Raw genomic sequence first — 21,555 nt, forward strand, 5'->3', positions numbered from 1 at the left:
TCTCCTGGGTGGGGATGAAGGCTGTCCGACATCTGGAGCAGATCATAGTGTATTAAAGTCTGCCTCCATTCCCCACCAATCTACGGATGAGGCCCGACAGTTCACAAAATTTCACCACTCTTGTAACACTGGAATCAGTATCGGCGAGAATGGTGGGCAGATCTCAATTGAGATTGAGGGCTGCCCTAATATCATTAGACAGAACACACATTACCAAAATATGCTGAACTGAAAGTGGCACACCACAAATTTCAGAGAGTGGTAGAGCCTCCCACCAGAGGAGGTAGTCATGTGTTAACGGGCTATGTCCGATGCACAGCCTGGTAAGCAGAACCTCCTTCCAGCAGTGTGGCTGACATGAAGTCCGCCGTGCCTGTGTAGTCGATATGAGCGATCGCAGTTTGTTTCCTGTCATCTGAAATCATTCATTCTCCCACTGTTTCATGATGCTTCTGTCAGAAAACGAGATGATGGCGTGCAGTGCGATGAGACATTGACAGACAGCACCACCCCGATATGCTTCCTTGGAGGTTTCGTCGGCCATGTCGTTTCCTTGTGTCCCTATGTGGCCAGGTACCCACCAAAAGATTACCTCCTTCCCACGGTGTTGGAGCTGCTGTAAGGAATCATGGATGAACTGAATCAGCTGGCCTAATGGATGCATTTGATGAAATGCTTGTAGTGCAGTAAGCGAGTTGGAACAGACAAGAAACGTCCTACCGTTACCGAGCGAGGTGGCGCAGTGGTTAGCACACTGGACTCGCATTCGGGAGGACGACAGTTCAATCCCGTCTCCAGCCATCCTGATTTAGGTTTTCCGTGATTTCCCTAAATCTTTTCAGGCAAATGCCGGGATGGTTCCTTTGAAAGGGCACGGCCGATTTCCTTCCCAATCCTTCCCTAACCCGAGCTTGCGCTCCGTCTCTAATGACCTCGTTGTCGACGGGACGTTAAACACTAACCACCACCACCACCTCCTACCGTTACATCTGTGAATCCTCTCCAGTGCCATCAGAATGTCATATAACTTCACATTGTAAATTGTTTCAGACGATGCACTTTGAAAACCCTGTCAGGAAAAACAGCAGAACAACTGTGGACATTGTGGACATACTCTTGCTGGGATCCACCGGTATAAACAATGATAAAACCGTTTTCGCCCATTTTAAATACATACTGCAAGTTGTATACCAGATTAATTTTTTACAAGTTTTCTTGTACTATGTCAAGCTTAAAATCTCAAAAGCCATTGTATTGGTCATAGGATTTTGTACATTTCAGATGCTATATAATCTTCCTCTAGTACAGGCAACAAAACTATACACTGGTCCATGGAAGCGACTTCGATCAGTGGTCGCTGTTCCTGTGGACCAGTACATGTGTATTTAATGGAATCACCACATATGGTTGATTTCAACACGCAGACGTTACTTGTTTCCCCATATATAGGAAAAGACAGACGCGGTAAAATCTTATTGAGTTCTCTACCTGGTAACGTTAGCGAAGCTTTTATAATTCGTAGTTTTATTCAGTTATGTGTGACAGAAAAATAACGAGAAGAGAGACACTGTGTTGTCAACAAAGACGCCGGTACCATTAAACTATTCTATTTCCAGCTTGGTTAGCATAGGAATACGTAGACGAGATTAGGTTGTACTTACAGTCAGTCATTCGATGTCGATGAATTGTGGGTGTTATGCCTCTGAATTTCTTTGTCAGTCCATGTATACTATGCATGGCTATCAATTTCCTCCTGTATGTTAGTGTGCTAATTTTCTCGTAGTGGTACCTCTCTACCTAGCCAGTGATGGGTAGAAAAATACACGGTCTTATAACTAATGGATCGGAGCTGTTGAAGCGTGATTGGACTTCGAGAGAATTGGAAGGGTCAGCAAATTGGCGGGGGACATCTCTTACTCGTCGATATCAGATGGATTCAAGTGCTTTACGTCGAAGAATGGAAGATTCGTGAGAATACGACAACTAAGCGATACTGTGACGAAAGAAGAGTTGCGACGTGAGCTCTACACAGTTTCTTCAAAGAACTGTGGGAAAACATATTACAGCCTCTCATATAGGTGTCGTGAAGTGACTGTAATGAGAAAGTTAGGGGCTAATACGAAGGTTTCTACGACAACCAGCAGCAGCCGAAGTTCCGTCTTTTGCACCAGGTTCCATTTCCACACCATTTTTCTGTTAATTTCCAGATTCAGTTTATTGTTTGATTGTTAGATTCTGCGATATTTTGGACACTGTTTTATGTCTGCAGCCCAGTCAGCGCAATAATCCAATCTTTTACGCTTAAATCAACTGGTGGGAAGTAATTCACACGCAGTACAGGCGATCGCTCGTTTAAAGTCAGAGTATGTGACACTGCACTTGGATCTCGACTGGTGAATGGATGCTTGCTGCATCTCCTTATGTATCCTTTGTCGTCAACTTCAGGAGCAACACGATGCATAGATGACCACATAGATAGCTATTGAATTCTTGATAGCGTTGAAAATTGTAGAACACATTCTTCTGCTGGTGAAGTATCGTAATTCTTCCAAATACTGTAGGTCACCTAAATAGTCGAAATAGTAGTCGTTATTTGTAATTTGAGATCAAGACTGGTGTTAAACATGGAGATGGATTGTCACCATTGTTGTTCAATATAGCACTGGACGAAGTGATCACGCAGTGGAGAGCAATAAACGAGGAAATGGGAATACCAAAGACCCATGTGGGTGACAAAAAGCACAACAGGGCTCAAGTGGACTGCCTAGCCTTTGCAGACGACATAGCAGTAGTAAGTGAGACGGAAGAAGACGCAAAGACACAACTCGACAACTTAAGTAAGGTAGCCAGAAAGGTGGGACTGAGGATCACCTATAACAAGACAAAGACATTAAATACCACTGCAGACTGGGAAACACCGGAACGCACTGCTCAAATGGTGGACAAATTTAAATACCTGGGAGAATTTATAACAGGAAGGAACAGGAGCAAGGAGGGAATAACAGAGAGGATAAAGAAGATGAGGTCAGCCTTCTGTATGACGAGAGAGATATACAATAAAAAGAATATATCCACAGAGGCAAAGATAAGTCACTACAAGGCAACGGTGAGGAATGCAGTATTATATGCTGCGGAAACGATGACACTAGGAAGAAATGGAGCAGAATAACTAGAGAAAGAAGAGAGAAAAATACTAGATCCCAAAAGAGGAGGAGAGAGGTGGATGCGAAGACCTAGGGAAGACTTGTACTGGAACATGAGAACAATATCCGGGGAAATCAGATTCAAAAGGGCAAGGTTTTCTGGACATGTAGTTAGGATAAGTATAGATAGAATGACGAAGAGAGTGTGGGTAACAACAGGGAGGACAAGGGGAAAGACAGGAACCAAGTGGGTTGTTGAACTTCGGAAGGACTGTTTGGAAGTGGGGATCAAGGTCGAAGGAAAGGAAAATTGGAGGAAGAAATATACACCGAGCAATATGCCGGAGATCAACGACAGAGAATAATACAGGAAAAAATTAGAGTGTCACCAGTGGGGCCGACAGGAGAAAAGGACATTGAAGATCTCGGAAGAAGAGCGGGAGAGAGGAAGAGAAAGAATGAAGAGGTTCTGGGAGAAGAGGAAGATGCAGTCCACGAAGGGGCTACCCGTGGTGCTACAGAGGCTGTAAGAAGAAGAATTTTTTTTAACATAAGCTACCTAGTGAGTTCCAGGTCCTCCAGCAACATATAAATTCACAATTCATCATTCTCAGGATTTCCACATTGTCTTCGGTAATGTATCTTGCATAATTACACCGCAGAATCTTGTAATGTTGAATGTATTTCTAACAAACCTAAGCTGATCAATATATGTAAGCGTCCTATCTAATAGGATCGCTAAGGGCCTTTTTTTATGAAGAGATCTAGCAAATTCTTGTATGGTTTTAAGTACAGTCCTTTTCCGATGGCTGATGCTACCATCATGCAGTTAGGCCTTCTCGTTTCCTTTAGTTGTACCTCGGAGTTCTGTGCGTTCTTGACTGTCCTGTCAATAGCGGCAGCACCATCAGCCCGTGAACCCACCGCTGGGAGGCCTACGAGGGCAGGAATGAAGAAGGGAATAATTCTACCTGAGGTCTTGAGTACAGGTAGAACCCCCGATGCTTTTATCAGTCTTCTCCCTCTTTTATGCTTCAAAGTCTTTTTTGCTGCACACATAGCTGCCAAGATAAATTTTTTTACACACCTCTGTTCCGTTTTCTTCTTCTTCATCGTTATTGTCTTTTTCTTCTTTAATGCACGATGTGTGACATTCATAACTTGGTTGAAATTCACCCCCAAACCTAACTTAATATTACCACAATGGTTTTATGAACTGCAAATGCTACAATGCGCTAACCTGTACCAATATCTCTTCTCGCATATACTACCTCAGCTTTATCAGCTAAAATTCGATCTGCAGTGTGACGTCCTGGGAGATCTTCATTTGCTGCACATGCAGTGTCGTGTTCCTTACACACGTCATCGAGAAGATTAATCCTTTAATTATCGCATGCCAACCGTTTTTAAGGCTATGTTGTAGTTTCATAGTAGTTATCTCTGGCAATGTGTAATTCGACCAGTAGTTTGTTGAGAATACCACCACCATCACCACCACCACCACCACCATCTCTAATGAGTCACCTATCGTGCATGTTATGCTTCTGTGTGGCTGTAGTCTGTGCACCCCATTATATAGAAAATAGTTGGCTTCACTCCAACTGTTTTGTGTTGGAGCAAAACAAAGTCATTTAACTACTGCTTCATTTCTACATCATATGATCCTCTCTATGAGAAGGACATGTGGTTTTGAGCTTTTCTGCATTTTCTCTATGTAAAATCATCCTGCAGTTTCAGTACCACTGCTGTATTTTAAGATGTAGGTTCTGGGATTTGTTCTCTGTATTTTGGAAACTGTAAATATCGAACTTGATTGTTTAGTAGGTATTCCTTCTCAAATGCTGTCTTTCGTTTTGAAATACATACTAAATCACCGATGTTCAGTTTCTGTTTTCATTCATCCATCATCTTAATATGCTTGTGATAATGACTCCTACATATGGTATACAAACATCGACTGGTCTCATTTTTATTGTGTGATGTTCGGTTCAATTATACTGTACGATTATTTGTTGTAGGATATCTGTCCGTTTGTAGGGACCAAGACGGTTAAAGGCATTCACATTTGAGCTTTCAGTGTTCAGTTCAGGAGTTCAACGGTACTTACGTTTAGATGGATGAATGTTGGATAGTGGAGTATTCCATACCGCTTCATCACAGTTTTGAAATATCCATTTTAAACTGTCCACTGTGATCTGTTTAAAGCAGCGATTCATTCCTATCTGCAGCTATCGCTCAAATACTTCTGCAACATCTCCCCCATTTTTATTTTTACCAGTAATGCACAGGCGAATTTACAGTACGTGTCAATGACCATTCACACATGAATATTCCGTCATATCTATAAGATCCTCTACCCCATAAGTCATGCAAACCTTTATTTATAACTTGTCTATGAGGGTAGGTTTTGAATGTTGGTTTATGTAGTTATCGAACTACCGTCTCCACACTTATTCGATGATATCTCACTCTCTAAGCTAGGAAAATTATTGAAACGACTTCATTCAAATGAGATGTATTACCAGCGGCAGCTGATGCCATAAGCAGTTGTACCTGGTCTTTTCGCTCACTGGGATCATCATAATGTATGCACAGGGGGAATCGGTTGTTCACTCTTTTATGCTGAACGTCGAAATCAAAGCAGCACGAAATACAAATCCATTACAAAACCTATATTAGATGCACAACAAAGTAGCAGTGAGGTTTTTTAGTCACCCAGCAGCTTTTTATGTACATCTGCAAATGTAATATTACACCATACATTTCCAGATCTTTCGGTGAATAATTTATGATTTTTGAGGGTCTTAGGAAAATAAGGCTAAGCAGACCATGCGTTCTTTGAAATTCCCTGTCACTGATCTGTATTTTGTTATCTGGTGAAACTTGCAGGCTGCATTCCGGCGTCATATATTCTGTCTTCATAGCATAGCTGTGACACTAAATGAAATCGTCAATGGCATCGCTGTCATTGTGTAATTTTGCTGAGATTTGCCTGAGGGAGTCAGTAACTGAGCTCAGGGTTTCTACTAGTGTTCCCTCCCACTCCAAATGTCCTGGCAGTCCTTCGCCAGGCGAGACGTCCGAGTTTTTGCGTTCTCGTAAGTTACTTAGATCGTAATAACAGTTAGTTTAGTACCTTTAATAGTAAGATTTAAAAACGGTCTGATACACGTTTTTAATGAGTAATTTGTATCACTTTCCATTACGAATTAGTCCAGAACAGATCTTAAGGTTGGGTTGTAAAAGTATATTTGTTTACGTTTTGGAACAAATACACTCCTGGAAATGGAAAAAAGAACACATTGACACCGGTGTGTCAGACCCACCATACTTGCTCCGGACACTGCGGGAGGGCTGTACAAGCAATGATCACACGCACGGCACAGAGGACACACCAGGAACCGCGGTGTTGGCCGTCGAATGGCGCTAGCTGCGCAGCATTTGTGCACCGCCGCCGTCAGTGTCAGCCAGTTTGCCGTGGCATACGGAGCTCCATCGCAGTCTTTAACACCGGTAGCATGCCGCGACAGTGTGGACGTGAACCGTATGTGCAGTTAACGGTCTTTGAGCGAGGGCGTATAGTGGGCATGCGGGAGGCCGGGTGGACGTACCGCCGAATTGCTCAACACGTGGGGCGTGAGGTCTCCACAGTACATCGATGTTGTCGCCAGTGGTCGGCGGAAGGTGCACGTGTCCGTCGACCTGGGACCAGACCGCAGCGACGCACGGATGCACGCCAAGACCGTAGGATCCTACGCAGTGCCGTAGGGGACCGCACCGCCACTTCCCAGCAAATTAGGGACACTGTTGCTCCTGGGGTATCGGCGAGGACCATTCGCAACCGTCTCCATGAAGCTGGGCTACGGTCCCGCACACCGTTAGGCCGTCTTCCGCTCACGCCCCAACATCGTGCAGCCCGCCTCCAGTGGTGTCGCGACAGGCGTGAATGGAGGGACGAATGGAGACGTGTCGTCGTCAGCGATGAGAGTCGCTTCTGCCTTGGTGCCAATGATGGTCGTATGCGTGTTAGGCGCCGTGCAGGTGAGCGCCACAATCAGGACTGCATACGACCGAGGCACACAGGGCCAACACCCGGCATCATGGTGTGGGGAGCGATCTCCTACACTGGCCGTACACCACTGGTGATCGTCGAGGGTCACTGAATAGTGCACAGTACATCCAAACCGTCATCGAACCCATCGTTCTACCATTCCTAGACCGGCAAGGGAACTTGCTGTTCCAACAGGACAACGCACGTCCGCATGTATCCCGTGCCACCCAACGTGCTCTAGAAGGTGTAAGTCAACTACCCTGGCCAGCAAGATCTCCGGATCTGTCCCCCATTGAGCATGTTTGGGACTGTATGAAGCGTCGTCTCACGCGGTCTGCACGTCCAGCACGAACGCTGATCCAACTGAGGCGCCAGGTGGAAATGGCATGGCAAGCCGTTCCACAGGACTACATCCAGCATCTCTACGATCGTCTCCATGGGAAAATAGCAGCCTGCATTGCTGCGAAAGGTGGATATACACTGTACTAGTGCCGACATTGTGCATGCTCTGTTGCCTGTATCTATGTGCCTGTGGTTCTGTCAGTGTGATCATGTGATGTATCTGACCCCAGGAATGTGTCAATAAAGTTTCCCCTTCCTGGGACAATGAATTCACGGTGTTCTTATTTCAATTTCCAGGAGTGTAACTTAAAAAACCCACCCAGTTGTTCTGTTTTTCTTTCCAACAATTTAATTTGAGCATGTCCTTTCACTGTTAAGTTCATGTATTTGGAAAATAGCGCAAATCTTAATTCGTTGGATTTATAATCTTTTGCACTAGTCGCTTGTTTACGTGCAGTTTGTTGGCGTACAATAAAGTTACTTTCTGTTGTGATTAAGATATTTTAAAGGATGCTGCAGTTGAGTGAGTGTTAACTTCTTGTTGTAAGCGGAAATAAATAACTTTTTGCGTTACATCATACACCTGAACCGCTAACCTGTGTTACATCATACACCTGAACTGCTAACCTGTAGGTCAAATTTTTGCTGCTCATAATTAACGAATATTCGTATAGCGTAAAGTGTGTTAAGTGATTTAATTCTAGTTATAAGCGTGTAATCTGTATTGCAATATGGATGTTACAGTAAGATAGTCAAAGAGGGAATGGTATGTATAGACTGTGGATTGGAATGTCACTGAGGTGACTGTGGTGGGGAACTGAATGGAGAACACAATGATGATGTCCCTTGGAAGTGCAGGCTTTGCGAAAAAGACAAGAGAATCGCTGGGCAAGAGGCAAAGATTTGTGCCCTTCAGGCAGAATTAGATCACGCAGAATTCGAACTAGATAGGTTGACGGGGTAAAAAGATCTTGGGAACTGGGTAAAGGTAACAAGCAATGGGAGAAAGGAGAACAGCTCTTCAGCTTCATCTACATTTGAGCTAACAGTATTGAATAAACTTGACTTGTTACATGAAGTAGGAGGAAAAGAGCCTCATCCAGCTGTATGTCACACTAGGGTACAGCAGACTTCTAGCAAGAAACTCTATGTAGGACAGTACCGAAAGAGAGCAGGAAGCAAAGAGTCCTGCTGATAGATAGTAGGTGTCTGAGGGGTGTATGCCAATTGGTACAGGACGAATTGTGGACAGGGTACCTGGTCACAATTATTGTTAACTCAAGTGACATCGTTAGCCAGGTGACAGCAGACGCTGAAACTTTGTGCAAAGGTTCTTGCAAAGAGGATAAGGTTATTATGTTTGGTGGAGCAGGGAACATCCTAACTACGAACAGTAATTACAGCATTACAGGTAACCTGGACGAAATAGGAATAGCAACTACACAAACAAATGTGGGTTTTGTGGAGATCCTGCAGCATCATGACCAGCCCTGGATAAACAATGATGTGGGCTGTGGGAACACTGACTTGAGCAGGCTGCTGCTGACTGGAGAGAAATCTCATATGAGTTTGCTACAGTTGGGAGATGGGAATATACTAGACATGTCGTACAACTGAACTGGAGAGGGAAAGATAGGTTGCTGAGTTTCCTGCAGATAATAGATACGGGGCCACCATCTCACACAGGAAGATCCCTGTGGTTAGTGGGGTCAGAGGAACACGTTTTTTAAGTTGGAATCAGGATTCAGGCACCCTGTTTTGAAAGCTGTAAAGAAAAAAACAGAAGAGCCCCAAAAGATGGTAAATAATGCACAGAAAAGTAAAGTTAGCACATTTCACCAAAATATTAGAGGACTGAGTAACGAGGTAGAAGAGCTTCTTGTCTATCTTTTCAGAGTCTCTAAATTTTCCAACCGACATCCTGTTCCGTCTGAGAACCACATAACCACAGGGTTGGGTAAGTTACGTATAGAAGATTACACTATTGCAGCTTACGTACGCAGAACTAATGTGTGTGTTTTAATGTATCCAACATCTCCTATTCCCACAAGTTCAAAAAGACGTAGACAAGTAGATTTGGTAGTGATCAGCACATAGAAGCGTTTCCTCGTGAGTTAATTATGAAAAATAGTTCACTTTTAATTGTTACTGTTCATAGATCCCCACTGGAAAATTCTGAACCATTTATGTGGAATCTGGATTCCTTACTGCGCTGTCAAACAGCAGCAAGCAGTTAACAGTCTGTGGCGACTTCAAAGTAGATTTTCTAAAGAAATCTGATAAGAAAATGATGTGAAACCCTAATTTGTATTCTACAATTTGGTATCAATAGTTAACTTTCCAGCAACGGCTGTATAAAGACAGTAGGACCCTAATTGATAATGTTTTCTTCGGTGATGCTTAAACTAAGAAAATAACTTGTGAAAGGAAAAGAAAAAGGTATCTTGTGGCAAAAACTAATAGGGATCCTGCAGTAGTCACACACTACAAAAACTACTCAAAATTTCTAAGAAACATATTAAAAAAACGAAGAACATGCAAATAATTTCAGAACTCAGTATTTCCGACGACAGGCTTGAGGCTATATGGAATGTAGTGAAACGAGAGACAGGACAGACAGCCATAAAAGAAGACAACTTCGCTGTTGAACTGAATGGGAGTGCTATAAATGATGAGTCACAGGTAAAAAATGCATTTAAGCATCATTTCTTAAATATAGTAGAGAGCACAGGGACAAACAGTTCAAGAGCAAAATCACATCATTATATTGAAATTTAACTTTCATAAAATTCAATCACATGCATGTATCACCAACTTCCCCTACTGTAATTAAGAAAATAAAAATAAAAATTAAGAAAATAAAAGCTCATCTGGTTAGGTTGGTGTTTCCAATAGAGTACTAAAAATCTGTTCCCATACAATAAGCCCAGTCTTATCTAAAATATGTAGTGTACCACTGACTAAAGACATTTTTCCAGAGGGATTGAAATACGCCATTATTAAATCCCTCTTTAAGAAAGATGATTTAGAGATGTCAATCACTACCGACCCATTTCACTGCTGACATTATTTTCCAAAATTTTTGAGAAGACAATGTATGCTAAAATATTATCTCACCTTATCAACAATAGTATTCTTATCAAATCAGAGTTTGGTTTTCAGAAGGTTACTCTATTGAGATGTGTTTTACACATTAACTCACCAGATATTATAAGCAAGAAATAGTAAAATAGCGCCAGCTAGTATTTTCTGTCGCCTATCAAAGGCGTTTGACTGTGCAAATCACAGTATTCTTCTAGATAAGTTGACGCTTTGTGGGATTGATGGCATAGTCAACCAATGGATAATGTAACATCTAACCAAAAGAAAGCAGGAAGACCCATTTATAGACGAGTTGTCACAGCGATACACAGTCGTAAAATAACACACCAATCCAAGTTGTTGAAACAAAATCAATGCTTGAAGTTTCCGATGACACTCTTGCTGTAGCACTGGAAACTCTGGAACAAATTCACAATGAGTTTGATAGTGAGCAGATTCTGCAAGGAATAAAAATGTAGCTTAGCTATAATGTGCAACAGATTGAGTGTGGACGTTGTTGCTACGTTGGCAGCCAAAGGAATCCTTCAGTTGATAAATAAATTGGACTTCAGTGAGTCGTTAGCCTGTACGTCAGTTATAATCCAATACTTCATGACCATTTGTGTCTCAGTCACAAGATGCGAGAAAATGTTTTCTGAACTGAAACTAATAAAAAATTATCTTAGCTCTACAGCGAATCAAAAACGACTAGAGAATCTGTCCATGTTATCAATACTGAAAGAAACAGATTTCAACGACGTTACTGAGAATTTCATTAAACCAGGTCCTACAGTGATGTCAATAATAACCCAAATTTCGACCGCTCCCACTGCCAAGCTGTTAATGCAACAAACCCCCCTCCCCCCATACAGCGACCCGGACTGGATTACCGGTAGTGCTGGGTCTTTTTCTTTGACAGAACTACACCAGGGCGCAGACAACCTAGTGCTGCGAATTGAGGAGCTAACCGGAGCAAGGTCCGAATCCAATGATGAATCACTGAGGAAGACATGGCGGTCGGTCGAATGAAGAGTGGTCTTCAAAGCCTAAACACGGAGTTAACTAAGTCTTTTTTTAACTGCTATCTAGTACTTAAGTTACGAAATTAAGTGATATTCTTACTGTACGAGTTTTGTTTCCAGGCTATAAAATAAGAGATAATTTTCTTATTATACTCTTCATCATTTCTTTGCACTCTGCCTGATGATTGCTGTGATAACTGCTTATTCGTATTTTGAGTTGTTTAATTATACTTTTACATATGCGTACTACAGTTACGAGAGATCCAGTACATACATCAACAATTTTCGTAATTTTATTCTTCTTTTAATGTGTGTAAGGACGTTGATGCCCTATGCGTTGAGCACCCGTAAACTTCAAAAGAAACAAACACATACACACACGAGTACACACATTACAAATATTTAATTTTTCATCAGCCATTACATCTACATCACTCACGTTTTAGAAAATGAGCACTACAAGTAGATTCATTTCTAAGCTGACCGGTGGCCTACTTTAGTTGCTCCACCGCGGGCCTCCGACGGCCTTAGTCCGCCACTACAGCTTACGATGGACCCAGAGAGTCGGAAATGCATAGTCTAATTTAGCAAAAACGAAAAAATTCTGACTGAAGGTGTTTATATTCATACTTCCTGTGCACTGAATAAAGTCACAGGTGCAAAACATAGATATAATTAAAAATATATCTTCTCTGCACTGTATCGACAGATCGCCGACTGTTAAGTCCTAACAGGCAGAATACCCTTCGCCATTTTCTCTTAAGACACGGAACTTCCCGCTTACGTATCACAGCACATGCAGCGGCGCAGTGCAATTGCGCGACGATCGGAATTTATACATTTCTTTCAAACACGCTGTAATTCTTACTGACGTATTACATAGTTACAGCCTTTGCTCATCACTACATTCACTCTGTATTGCCATATATTGTAATATCTGAATCTCCATAATTATGTAAAACGTGTAATTACAGAAAATACATAAAGGAACGATTATGACAAGGTACATAAAGATCCCCCCAAGAACATTCTGGGTAACGTAAAAACTATCTACGCCATTTGGCAAATGTGTGACTTCCACCTGTTCTCACAAATATGGAAAACGGTTTGAGCTCATTTACATCCTGTCCAAATCGTACTACATGATATGTCCTCACTCACAAAAGGCGGGACAAAATCCGTTGACCTAAATAGTAGAAAGTGAAGCGCAGTTTCCACATAATATAGCCCTCCATCCTCATGCTGAGAAGGCTTTATGCTATTTCGTAATAGCGCGTTCAAGCCAAGCTGCCAGTCAGTAGTTCTTAATTGTATGCTGGATAAGAGTCGTGTGAATCCATACTGTACGAGAGGTACTCACTCGGATAGTGGCAGTAGTTCAGCCATATCGTTATTTCACCGAAGTTGAGTCCGTTCAGGCCGTTGCTTTGGTATCCGCCGTTAACGTGGTTGCAGAAACAATCGAGGACCGCGGTCCCATTTGCTGCCAGAAAAAGCAGCAACCTTGCAGCTACGTCCCCTGGATGCATTGTTACAGCTGTTGAGACTGTGATGGAAACACTCGAAGTGCAGATCGCAGGCAGCACAGGCTAAATATAGCGACAAACGTAGCGGAAGTCTTTCCGCGGGATGATTAAACCACAGGAAGGATGACGTCTCTCGTCCGCATCACAGCCATATTCCGGGTTTGCTGTGACGGTGGCCTGCTCCCAACACACACTGGCACACAAAGTTTTTCGTTCCTTTTATACGTACATCTGCCATATGCTTTTACGACGACAGAGAGTTCCACTAATAGCGTTGGAGGCGATGACAAGAAATGTTGTTTTACTATTCCGACACAAAAATCGCCAGGCCCGCCCATCTTTAGCACTGAATTGGGGAGAGGGAGATTTTAGATAGCTGTCGTTAGTAGAACTGAATTTTCTGTTCATAATGAGTGATGATAAAGCAATGGCGTAGTAAATACGCTGGTGAACTGAACATTGTGACCACTGGAATGAGATTTTCACTCTGCAGCGGAGTGTGCGCTGATATGAAACTTCCTGGCAGATTAAAACAGTGTAGCCGACCGAGACTCGAACTCGGGACGTTTGCCTTTCGCGGGCAAGTGCTCTACCAAGTGAGCTACCGAAGCACGACTCACGCCCGCTACTCACACTTTTACTTCTGCCAGTACCTCGTCTCCTACCTTCCAAACTTTACAGAAGCTCTCCTGCGAACCTTGCAGAACTAGCACTCCCGAAAGAAAGGATATTGCGGAGACATGGCTTAGCCACAGCCTGGGGGATGTTTCCAGAATGAGATTTTCACTCTGCAGCGGAGTGTGCGCTGATATGAAACTTCCTGGCAGATTAATACTGTGTGCCCGACCGAGACTCGAACTCGGGACCGTTGCCTTTCGCGGGCAAGTGCTCCACCAAATGAGCTACCGAAGCACGACTCACGCCCGGTACTCACAGCATTACTTCTGCCAGTAAGGTAGGAGACGAGGTACTGGGAGAAGTAAAGCTGTGAGTACCGGGCGTGAGTCGTGCTTCGGTAGCTCAGTTGGTACAGCACTTGCCCGCGAAAAGCAAAGGTCCCGAGTTTGAGTATCGCTCGGGCACACAGTTTTAATCTGTCAGGAAGTTTCATTGTGACCACTGTACGCCGCGTAAAATACAGGGAGCGGAAGGCTATTTACAATTTGTACACAAAGCAGATGGCAGTAATAAGAGTCGAGGGACATGAAAGGGAAGCAGTGGTCTATGAAGGCTGGTGCAGTAAGAGTAACGTAACGATGTGGCAGCAGTTTACAAAAAAAAAAAAAAAAATGCAATTTCGGATTATCCGATGAGCGGACAAAGCCGCCAGAGCGAGTGGCGGGACTGGAGTGGGATGGAGGGGGAAGGGGAGGGGGGCGGAACGAAGGAGGTTTGCGTGAGAAGTCTTTCCAAGCAGAGAAAGTTACTCCCCTAGCGCAGACATTCCAGATACGAACGGATTTTTTTTCCCCAAAGGAGCGGCCATCATTCTTCCAACGCTGCCCTTCCCTAAACCTCAGGCCGGCCGCAATGGCCGAGCGGTTCTAGTCGCTTCAGTCTGGAACCGCGCGACCGCTACGGTCGCAGGTTCGAATCCTGCCTTGGGCATGGATGTGTGTGATGTCCGTAGGCTAGTTAGGTTTAAGTAGTTCTAAGTTCTATGGGACTAATGACCTCAGATGTTAAGTCCCGTAGTGCTCAGAGCCATTTGAACCAACGTAACCCTCCCCTCTTCGCCAAACCCGAAATCTTCGGGTGGAGGGAGATTTTGAATGAACAGAGCTACTGTGGGAAGAGATTACGGCGTAGAATCCGTATACACTGAAGAGCGAAACAAACTGGTACGCCTGCGTAACAAGGTGTAGGGCTTCCGCGAGCACGCAGAAGTGTCGCAACATGACGTGGCATGGACTCAACTAATGTCTGAAGTAGTTCTGGAGGAAACTGGCACCATGAATGCTGCAGGCCTGTCCATAAATCCGTAAGAGTACGACAGAGTGGAGATCTCTTCTGAACAGCACGTTGAAAGGCATCCCAGATATGCTCAATAATGTTCATGTCTGGGTAGTTTGGTGGCCAGCGGAAGTGTTTAAACTCAGAAGAGTGTTCCTGGAGCCACTCTGTAGCAATTCTGGACGTGTCGGATATCGCATTGTCCTGCTGGAATTGCCCAAGTCTGTCGGAATGCACAATGGACACGAATGGGTGCAGGCGATCAGAAAGGACGCTTACATGTAACCTGTCATAGTAGTATCTAGACGTGTCAGGGGTACCACGGCACTCCAACTGCACATGCCCCACATCATTACAGATTCGCCACCAGCTTGAACGGCCCCCTGCTGACATGCACGGTGCATGGATTCATGAGGTTACCTCCGTACCCGTGCACGTCCAGATGCTCGATACAATTTGAAACGAGACTCGTCCGACCAGGGGACATGTTTCCAGTCATCTACAGTCCAATGTCAGTGTTGACGGGCCCAGGCGAGGCGTAAAGGTTTGTCTCGTGCAGTCATCAAGGGTACACGAATGGGCCCTCGGCTTCGAAAGCCCATATCGACGATGTTTCGTTGAATGGTTCGCACGCTGAAACTTGTTGACGGCCGAGCATTGAAATCTGCGCCAATCTGCAAAAGGGTTGCATTTCTGTCACGTTGAACGATTCTCTCCAGTCATCGTTTGTCCCGTTCTTGCAAAATCTTTTTCCGGCAGCAGCTATATCGGAGATTTGATTTTTTACCGGATTCCTGATATTCACGGTACACTCGTGAAATGGTCGTACAAGAAAATTCCAACTTCATCGCTACCTCGGAGATTCTGTGTCCCATGGCTTTGCGCCGACTATTATAATACGTTCAAACTCCCTTAAATCTTGATAACCTGCTACTGTAGCAGCGGTAACCGATCTGACAACTCCGCCAGGCACTTTTTGTCTTACATACACGTTGCCGACAGCAGCGGAGATATTTGCCTGTTTACATATCTCTGTATTTGAATAAGCTAGACGATACCAGTGTCTTTGGCTCTTCAATGTATGATGAAAGGACCTAAAAGACCGCGTCCTACGTAAGCGACCGCAGTGGCCTACAGCGAGAGATGTCTCTGGATACGTGACACACGAGCACCGAGCACCAGCATTGGACGATACTGTTGGGTCTCCTGTGTGTGAGCGGCCGTCTCACGCTACAAGATGGCTGCTGGAGCCGACTAGCTGTTTCTGTAAGACGGTACCGCTGAACAGCCGATCATTGTAGCTCGAGAGTTAGGCGGCAAAATTAGCTTTTCTTAGGAAAATAAAGCTATAAAGGAGCGCTGAGCGTGAAATTCACGAAGGGAGTAATCTTCATGGAGACTTTCATAATTTATGTTCTGGCGTAATGAAAAACGCCGGCTCGACGATGAAGAACGGAAGAGTGGAGAGGGCTTTGAGACGACATGAGCCAGTAGTACGCTGACGAACCCCTCTCTAGGACGACGCCAAGAAGAAGCGGCCTCTACACGATGAGAATATAAGGGACCCGACGCGTAGCCGCGGTCGGAGTGGCAGACTAGCCGCCATACAAACGCTACAGCAGTTGCTTACTCTATTGTTTTCCTTCCATTGGACTTGTATATACCGAAGGGCACCGATTATTTGCATGTCACCATTTCCTTACGACACGTCTTTTTGAATAAGCAAATTTAAGTGTTGTCAATTTAGTGTAATTTAACGTCTCCGGACACATGTCCACATAACATATTTTCTTTCTTTGTGTGTGAGGAATGTTTCCTGAAAGTTTGGCCGTACCTTTTTGTAACAAACTGTACAGATTGAATAACAACGTGGAGAGGCTACAACGCTGTCTCACTCCCTTCCCAACCACTGCTTCCCTTTCATGTCCCTCGACTCTTATAACTGCCATCTGCTTTGTGTACAAATTGTAAATAGCCTTTCGCTCCCTGTATTTTACCCCTGCCACCTTTAGAATTTGAAAGAGAGTATTCCAATCAACATTGTCAAAAGCTTTCTCTAAGTCTACAAATGCTAGAAACGTAGGTTTGCCTTTCCTTAATCTATTTTCAAAGATATGTCGCAGGGTCAGTATTGCCTCACGTGTTCCAACATTTATACGGAATCCAAACTGATCTTCCCCGAGGTCGGCTTCCAACAGTTTTTCCATTCGTCTGTACAGAATTCGCGTTAGTATTTTGCAGCTGTGACTTATTAAACTGATAGTACGGTAATTTTCACATCTGTCAACACCTGCTTTTTTTGGGATTGGAATTTCGCCTGTCTCATACATCTTGCTCACCAGACGGTAGAGTTTTGTCAGGACGGCCTCTCCCAACGCTGTCAGTAGTTCTAATGGAATGTTGTCTACTCCCGGGGCCTTGTTTCGACATAGGTCTTTCATTGCTGTGTCAAACTCTTCACGCAGTATCATACCTCCCATTTCATCTTCATCTACCTCCTCTTCCATTTCCATAATATTGTCCTCAAGAACATCGCCCCTGTATAGACCCTCTATATACTCCTTCCACCTTTCTGCTTTCCCTTCTTTGCTTAGAACTGGGTTTCCATTTAAGCTCTTGATATTCATGCAAGTGGTTTTCTTTTCTCCAAAGATCTCTTTAATTTTCCTGTAAGCGGTATCTATCTTACCCCTCATGAGATAAGCCTCTACATCCTTACATTTGTCCTCTAGCCAACTCTGCTTAGCCATTTTGCACTTCCTGTCGATTTCATTTTTGAGACGTTTGTATTCCTTTATGCCTGCCTCACTTGCTGCATTTTTGTGTTTTCTCCTTTCATCAATTAAATTCAGTATCTCTTCTGTTACCCAAGGATTTCTACTAGCTCTCGTATTTTTACCTGCTTGATCCTCTGCTGCCTTCACTATTTCATTCCTCAAAGCTACCCATTCTTCTTCTACTGTATTTCTTTCCCCCATTCCTGTAATTGGTTCCCTAATGCTCTCCCTGAAACTCGGTACTACCTCTGGTTCTTTCAGTTTATCCAGGCCCCATCTCCTTAAAGTCCCACCTTTTTGCAGTTTCTTCAGTTTTAATCTACAGTTCATAACCAATAGACTGTGGTCAGAGTCCACATCTACCCCTGGAAATGTCTTACAATTTAAAATCTGATTCCTAAATCTCTGTCTTACCATTATATAATCTATCTGAAACCTTTTAGTATCTCCAGGGTTCTTCCATGTATACAACCTTCTTTCATGATTCTTGAACCAAGTGTTAGCCATGATTAAGATATGCTCTGTGCAAAATTCTACCAGGCGGCTTCCTCTTTCATTTCTTAGCCCCAATCCATATTCCCCTACTACGTTTCCTTCTCTTCCTTTTCCTACTGTCGAATTCCAGTCACCCATTACTATTAAATTTTCGTCTCCCTTCACTACCTGAATAATTTCTTTTATCTCATCATACATTTCATCAATTTCTTCATCGTCTGCAGAGCTAGTTGGCATATAAACTTGTACTACCGTAGTAGGCGTGGGCTTCGTGTCTATCTTGGCCACAATAATGCGTTCACTATGCAGTTTGTAGTAGCTTACCCGCACTCTTATTTTTTTATTCATTATTAAACCTACTCCTGCATTACCCCTATTTGGTTTTGTGTTTATAACCCTGTATTCACCTGATCAAAAGTCTTGTTCCTCCTGCCACCGAACTTCACTAATTCCCACTATATCTAACTTCAACCTATCCATTTCCCTTTTTAAATTTTCTAACCTACCTGCCCGATTAAGGGATCTGACATTCCACGCTCCGATCCGTAGAATGCCAGTTTTCTTTTTCCTGATAACGACGTCCTCTTGAGTAGTCCCCGCCCGGAGATCCGAATGGGGGACTATTTTACCTCCGGAATATTTTGCACAAGAGGACGCCATCATTATTTAACCATACAGTAAAGCTGCATGCCCTCGGGAAAAATTACGGCTGTAGTTTCCCCTTGCTTTCAGCCGTTCGCAGTACCAAAACAGCAAGGCCGTTTTGGTTAGTGTTACAGGGCCAGATCGGTCATCCAGACTGTTGCCCCTGCAACTACTGAAAAGGCTGCTGCCCCTCTTCAGGAACCACACGTTTGTCTGGCCTCTCAGCAGATACCACTCCGTTGTGGTTACACCTACGGTACGGCTATCTGTATCGTTGAGGCACGCAAGCCTCCCCACCAACGGCAAGGGCGGGGGGGGGGGGGGGGTTGTCTATTATGATTCGTTGATGTCTGTGGTTTTGAAGATGTCGCTAATTTCAAGCCGTGATAATTTGAAGTTTATTATTGATAATGATTGTGTTAAGCCTAGCCGGCCGGGATGGCCGAGCGGTCCTAGGCGCTTCAGTCCGGAACCGCGCTGCTGCTACGGTCGCAGGTTCGAATACTGCCTCGGGCATGGTTGTGTGTTATGTCCTTAGGTTAGTTAGGTTTAAGTAGTTCTAAGTTCTAGGGGACTGATGACCACAGATGTTAAGTCCCATAGTGCTCAGAGCCATTTTTGTTAAGCCTATCGCATTTCAGTTTCGATGCTTCTTATTCAGAAGGTGCGAATCCCTTCACCTAAGATTATTGATCTACACCTTTAAAAACTGTCTGTTATTGCTCATTTGAGGCTCAAGGATTCAAGAATTTGCGATATCATGTTGACAAAGAGACAGGTGTATCTGTGAAGTACAGACACGTAAACGCAAGCCTAAGTGAGGTTCAGATACCACATGCCGGCATGTGGTTGCGCACCGTACGCCTATTCGAGCTCCTCTTCCAAATTCCCAATAAACGTGTCAGTCGAGTTTCGAATGAACATGGCAGTGTCATTTCTGCTTACGAAGAGAGGCGCAGTGCTGGATTTTCCCTTGCCTAATCTCAGTTGAGTTCGGCAAGTTAGGATACATTTCTTGAAACACATTCCGTCATTCATAACAGTATCCAACTACCGTGCGCTGGTCATCTGTGACGGACAGGCTATGACGAGCGCCATTTCCAAAGACACAGCACGTGCGAGCGGAGCGGTCGCGGCGGCGCGTGCTCCAACTGCCACCCAGAGTTCCATGGCGGGCCGGCGCTCTCGACACAACACGCTTCTGACGTACGGTATAACCGTAGGGCTGTTGATAAAATATCCATATATCGAAAATTTTCCCACGAAATATCAATATATAAGAGCTATATTTTTTAAACCAACTCATCGATATACACTATGTTATCAAAAGTAACCGGACACCCCCAAAAACATACGTTTTTCATATTAGGTGCATTGAGCTGCCACCTACTGTCAGGTACTCCATATCAGCGACCTCAGTAGTCGTTAGACAACGTGCGAGAGCAGAATGGGGCGCTCCACGGAACGTGGTCAGGTGACTGGGTGTCACTTGTGTCATGCGTCTGTACACGAGATTTCCACACTCCTAAACATACGTAGGTCCACTGTTCCCGATGTGATAGTGAAGTGGAAACGTGAAAGGACACGTACAGCACAAAAGCAAACAGGCGGACATCGTTTGTTGACTGACAGAGACCGCCGACAGTTGTATCCAGACAATCACACAGGAACTCCATACTGTATCAGGATCCACTGCAAAACCATGACAGTTAGGCGGGATGTGACACAACTTTCATGTCATGGTCGAGCGGCTGCTCATAAGCCACACATCACGCCGGTAAATGCCAAACGACGCCTCGCTTGGTGCAAGGAGCGTAAACATTGGACGATTGACCATTGGAAAAACGTTGTGTGGAGTGACGAATCACGGTACACAATGCGGCGAACCGATGGTAGCGTGGGTTGGCGAATGCCCGGTGGACGTCATCTGCCAGTGTGTGCAATGCCGACAGTAAAACTAGGAGGCGGTGGTGTTATGGTGTGATCGTGTTTTTCATGGAGGGGGCTTGCAGCCCTTGTTGTTTTGAGGGGCACAGGCCTACATTGATGTTTTAAGCACCTTCTCGCTTCCCACTGTTGAAGAGCAATTCAGGGATGCCAATTTCATCTTTCAACACGATCGAGCACCTCTTTATAATTCACGGCCTGTGGCGGAGTGGTTACACGACAGTAACATCCTTTTAACGGACTGGCCTGCACAGGTTCCTGACCCGAATCCTATGGAACACCTTTGGAATGTTTTGGAACGCCGAATTCGTGCCAGGCCTCACCGATCAACAGCAATACCCCTCCTCAGTGCAGCACTCCGTGAAGAATGGGCTGCCATTCAGCAAGAAAACTTCCAGCGCCTGATTAAACGTATGGCTCCAAGAGTGGAAGGGTGGGTCAACACCATATTGAATTCCAGCATTACCGATGGAGGGTGCCACGAACATGTAAGTCATTTTTAGCCAGGTGTCCGAGTACTTTTGATCACATGGTGTATTTGTACCTCGGGACTGAAGAGGACGCATGAAATTT

General features: G+C 44.3%; 1 protein-coding gene across 1 annotated transcript in view; it reads right to left on the minus strand.

The window, feature by feature from the left end:
- LOC124798772 overlaps nucleotides 1-13,184 on the minus strand; it is a 50,755-nt gene extending 37,571 nt beyond the window's left edge. The window contains exon 1 of the mRNA XM_047262302.1: nucleotides 13,000-13,184. Within this exon, the coding sequence (XP_047118258.1) occupies nucleotides 13,000-13,168 (169 nt within the window). The 5' untranslated portion in view covers nucleotides 13,169-13,184. The remainder of the gene's footprint in view (nucleotides 1-12,999) is intronic.
- Between the last annotated feature and the right edge of the window lie 8,371 nt (nucleotides 13,185-21,555).

The sequence above is a fragment of the Schistocerca piceifrons genome, chromosome 5, assembly GCF_021461385.2.
Source record: "Schistocerca piceifrons isolate TAMUIC-IGC-003096 chromosome 5, iqSchPice1.1, whole genome shotgun sequence".
NCBI classification, from domain to species: Eukaryota; Metazoa; Arthropoda; class Insecta; order Orthoptera; family Acrididae; genus Schistocerca; species Schistocerca piceifrons.